This window comes from Chrysemys picta, unplaced genomic scaffold (genome assembly GCF_011386835.1).
Source record: "Chrysemys picta bellii isolate R12L10 unplaced genomic scaffold, ASM1138683v2 scaf3970, whole genome shotgun sequence".
Classification (NCBI taxonomy): domain Eukaryota; kingdom Metazoa; phylum Chordata; order Testudines; family Emydidae; genus Chrysemys; species Chrysemys picta.
Window position 1 is genome coordinate 1 of NW_027056671.1, and position 5,000 is coordinate 5,000.

General features: G+C 53.5%; 1 protein-coding gene across 1 annotated transcript; it reads right to left on the reverse strand.

Annotated features, from left to right (window-relative positions):
* Positions 1-93: 93 nt before the first annotated feature.
* On the reverse strand, positions 94-4,991 carry LOC135980531 (voltage-dependent L-type calcium channel subunit alpha-1S-like; the record flags this gene model as incomplete). The annotated part of the gene is made up of 5 exons (XM_065580488.1): positions 4,885-4,991; positions 3,713-3,816; positions 2,308-2,456; positions 1,142-1,223; positions 94-254 (listed from the first exon to the last, which is right to left on the reverse strand). Coding segments are annotated over exons 1-5 (553 nt in total), but the record flags the coding sequence as incomplete, so codon positions are not given.
* Positions 4,992-5,000: the final 9 nt, after the last annotated feature.

The window sequence follows — 5,000 nt, forward strand, 5'->3', positions numbered from 1 at the left end:
TGGGTGTTCACTTGTGGGCAGGCATGTGCGCATGCACGCCCGTGGATGCACTGAACCGGCAGCGGCTCCCCAGCCCCGGGCCGCCCTTCTCACCTTGCACACGAGTCAGCCACTCGGGCTGCCAGTGATGCTCGGAGGCAATTGACACGGTATTCAGAGAGATGAGCAGGATCACCAGCCAATAGAAAAACTTGGACTTCACCACCTCGCGGCACTTCCTGCGGAACAGGCGGTTCCATCGCCTCCACTGCCGGCTAGAGAGATGGGCCAAGAGGGGTGACTTCAGGGCTCCCTGCCCCCCCAGCACCCAGCCCCAGAGGGCAGAGTCATTGCAAAGCGCCCTGCCCACCAGCTCCCAGGGACCCACACAAACGCATAGGAGAGGGGTTCTGCAGGCAGGGATACCGCTTTGCCCCTCTCTACCACCTTTCCTCCATCCCAAACTATTACCAGCACAGAGTCAAAGTCCCCACTCAATCACCACGACGCCAAATGGGGATGCACCAGGGTAACAAAGGAGATGCTGGTGTGTTAATGAACAATTTGTTTTAAAGCCCTGGGGAAGTGTGCTTCATTTATCCCCATTTTACAGATGGTGAAACTAAGGCACTTGCCCAAGGAATAGGAACAGATGGTGAAGCTAAGGCACTTGCCCAGGTGTCCGGGCTGCTCGCCCAGCGCAGGGTCCATGAGATGCCTTCCCTTCCGCATGGCGGCCGGTCCTGTGCATGCTCTGGAGAGGTCACTGCCCCTTAAAGAGTGCGCTGGCCTCACCTGTTCATCAGTTGGAATGACCTTGGATTTCCTGACACCACTCACGCAGTTCCCGGAGCCCTGGGGTGTGCTGGGCAGGAGGAGGGATAGTGGAGAGGAGCTTGACGCATGGTCCCCCAAAAGAAGAGGCGGGATACCACCTGAACTAGCCTTTTTCCAGAGCCGGACATAGCAAAATCCACCTTTGCGTGGGCTGCACTGAACATGGTGTATCCACCCCCCCAACAAAACTACCAGCTCTTCCGATAGGGGCTCTTACAACAGGATTGATTCCAAGAGCAGGAGACTCAGGATCAGGCAGGAGAGAGAGAGACTCTGTGTGTGTGTGGGTGTGTGTGTGTGTGTGTGTGTGTGTGTGTGTACTCACAAGAAGAGAATCCATTTGTTCATGCCCTCAATTTCAGACAGGCTCTCGGTCTCTGAACCCCCTTCCTCTGATGGCAGCATCCCTATGAAAGAGAGAGATCTTCAGTGAGCTGGGGACCCCCTCAAGAGACACATGGGGACATCGGCAATGGATTCCCACCGGAGAGGGAAGGGGAACTCTAAGGGTATGTCCACACTGCAATCGGAGGTGTGATCGCAGCTTGTGCAGATGCACCTGAGAGCACTTTAATCTCGTTAGCTCCGATACTGGAGCGGTGAAATCGGCGTATAATCACTCACAGGGCTATTGCGGCTTCACCGGCTCTGGTGACCGAGCTGGCTAGATGAAAGTGATTGCAGCGTAGCTATACCCTGAGAAGCACATCTGCAAAGGAAGGGTTCCCATCTAATAACTCCCTAAGAGATACAAACCTCCTCAAGAGACACGTCCACACTCAAGAGAACAAGTTTGGGAAGGAGGTTTTTTTTGGCATCGTAATGTGCGAAGAAACGGAGCAATACTAGACACCGCGGGAGTGTAACCGGTGGCAATAGAGAGCAGGGGACCAGCGATGGCGTTCAGAATTCTGATCATTACATATAGCTCCACAGCTGTGTAAAATGCCCCACAGAGTAAACAAAGAGCCAAGGGATTATATCCAATCACATAACAGCATCCCAGGGAGGTAATGGGGAAGGGGGGCCAATAACTCTCTTCTATAGCAACTTCCACTTCAGGTTCTCAAAAGCCCTTAGCAAATGTGATTAATTTCAGCCCCAAATGGGCAAGTGTTAGTACATCCCACTACACATGGGAAACAGAGGCACGGATTGGTGAAGTGACTTGCCCGAGGTCACCCAGTGTGTCAGTGGCAGAGCCAGGAACAGCCTACGGGCTTCCCAAGGCCTTGGCCTCTCCTATGCCATAGGACGGTCTTTCCTCTCCAAAAACTCTTCATCTCTGGCGAGTCTGAAGCAGCTTCTAATCCTTGAACCTGGATAATGTCAAGGGAGGGGCAGCCTCCCTCAATGAGTAAACTAGGAGCAAGTGCACACCTTCTCCCGGCCTCCCACCCCGCTCATCCCACAGACACCCCCCCCCCACCCCCGGTGGAGGATTTAACCATTCTCCAGAAGCGAGAGGCTTTGCCCAGGTGAGGATGGTACCTTCTCCCCTGGCCCGGTGGCTGTCCATGACTTCGGCATGGGTGATCCAGTCCATGTAGCCCTTCAGATCCTCCTCCAGCTGCTGCTTCTCTCGCAGCTTCTGGAACGTGCCCTGTGACTTGGCCTTCTCAGGCTCCTTGGTGAACTCCCTGGAACAAACGCAGACGGTTGGCATGAGGCCAATGGAGAGGGGGCTCTGCGGGCAGCTTCAATCCAGACCTTGCTCATGGGACACACTCATCAAGTGTGTGCCACGTCCTATTCTAGTGGCTAGTCCCCAGAGAGGACAAGAGCCTACTACTGCTGCCAGCTGGTGGAATTACTCCTTTAACTCAACTGAAGACTGAGAATGGATCAGTCCTGCCTTTTACCTTGGTTATATAATACAAAATTGCGGGGGAAGGGGGAGGAATACAGACCTAATAACAGGAAACGCTTCCCTATTCCCCATTTTTTTATCATCCTGTGGAACTCCTTGCCACAGGACACCACAGAACCAACTACTACAGCTAGATTGTAAAGAGGGCAGGTTAACATTAGGAGCACTAATGGCTGTCCCCACTGCTGCTGTTGAGGCACACAGGAGTATCCGATACTGGAAAGCCTTGAGAAAATCATAACAGAGTGTCAGAGCTAAAGGGGAAGCTCACGCAGCTGGAGGGTGCAGAGAGATTGCCAGCTGTGCCCATTTTCCCACATTCTCCATAGTAAAGGTGACCTGTCAAGGGGGAAAAACATTGGGCTTGGCCTTTTTTTGCTCCCTTCTGAGGGATAAAGCAGGCCTGGAAAGGACGGGTGGATTTGTTTTCAGTGGTATTTTACCCGTTTGCTTTAATTCATGTCTTGGCTACGCTGGAAGACTCGAGGACTAGTAAGATTGTGACACTGCAGGGACCAAGGAAGTGACACCTGGTTAACTGAGAAGGGAAGGGAATTTTACAGGGACTATTTAAAACTGCTGTTGGGGCAGGGACTGTCTTTTTGTTCTGTGTTTGCACAGCACCTAGCACCATGGGGTCCTGGGCCAGAATGGGGGCTGCTAGGTGCTACCACAATACAACTGAATAATTACAATGTGTTCATTGTCTGGTTTTGTTAAGACTGGGGAGAAAAGCTCTCTGTGTTAAGAATTCCACCATCCTGTCCCTTCAATTAAGGGCTGATAGCGCCCCTGCTCCACATTCCTGAGTCATCCAAAGAGTTCTCCAAGAGAAAAGGGAAGACAAGGCTTGATAGCCTTGATAGCCAAGGTACCAAGGAAGAAGGGAAGAAAAAGATTAAAAACCCCCTTCAGACTTTCTGTTCATATCCCCAAACTCAATAAGGGCCCGGCCCCTCCCTCAGGGCAGACCCCTGCTGGGACAGATAGAAAGGAGAGCGGCACCATGCAGTCCACACGCCTTACCCGCTGAGCACGCCCAGCACCAGGTTGAGAACGAAGAAAGAGCCCTGCAGAATGAGGCTGACGAAATAGATCCAGGGCCACTCGTTCCCGATGGCGTCGTTCACCTGAGCAGGACAGAGGCAGATGAAGATCCAGGGGGAGAACCAAATCCACCTGGCTCAGGTAAGCCCATTACTGGAGTAGCTGAGCACCTCACAGTCTTTACGCATGGGGAACTGAGACACAGAGCGACTAAGAGACTTGCCCACGGTCACAATGGGAGTCTGTGGCAGAGCAGGGAATTGAACCTGGGTCTCCCAGGTTTCAGACTTGTCCCTACTCATTGACCAGCCTTCCTCCCAGGAACCCAGTGGTTAGGGCACTAGTTTAAGGCTTTGAAGACCCAACTCCCTACTCTGCCACAGACTCCTTGTGTGACCTTGAGCAAGTCACTTAGCCTCTGGGTCTCAGCTCCCCATCTGTGCAATGGAGATAATAGCACTGTCCTGCCTGCCTCCCGGGGGGTGAGTGGGGCAGGGGGGGTTAATGACGGTGAAATGCTTTAAGATCTAATGGTGAAAAGCACTGTATAAGAGCTAGGTGGTGGTATTATTAAAAGCCACCAGATACAATATCAGACACTGGCCCAGCAACCTGTGTCTCAAGCTGCCCTCAGCCCACACTCCTGGGAACAAAGGATGCCCAGAAGGGTAACACACCAAGCGCTTTCCAGAGGCAGAGGCGGGACTGGAACTCAGCTCTGCAATTCCCAGCCTGTCCCTGAGCCGTCACACCATCCTTCCTCCCCTACCATTCTTCGTGGCTTGGAGGGCAAGTTTATGGTCGCTTATACCTGAGCTCCAGAGCTGAGGAGCCGTCCGAGGACTCGCTCCCACCAGGCTCCTGTCTTTTAAGGCAAGGGTGGGGTTCGTTTGAGAGTCTCAGCGGTACTTGGACAGGGACTCTCTTGGCTAGGCAGGGTTCAAACACTCTGCTCCACCTTCTCCCTGGGAGCTCATTGCTCAGTGGATACATCATCCAGTAGCTGCAGAGTCTGCGGGGCTCGCTGCCCCGGAAGGATCCCCACCATTTGGGAAGCCTGGCCAGCCCAACCCGCTTAGTACCATGTTCTTGTTCAAAGAGCGTGCCAGCGTCTCCTCCCTCGCAGCCAGCGGGCTCAGGCCTTCACCTACCCAGTAGAGGACTTCCGTCCAGCCCTCCATGGTGATGCACTGGTACACAGTCAGCATGGCGAAGCCAAAATTATCAAAATGGGGGATGCCGTTGTTGGGCCCTGGCCACCCACTCC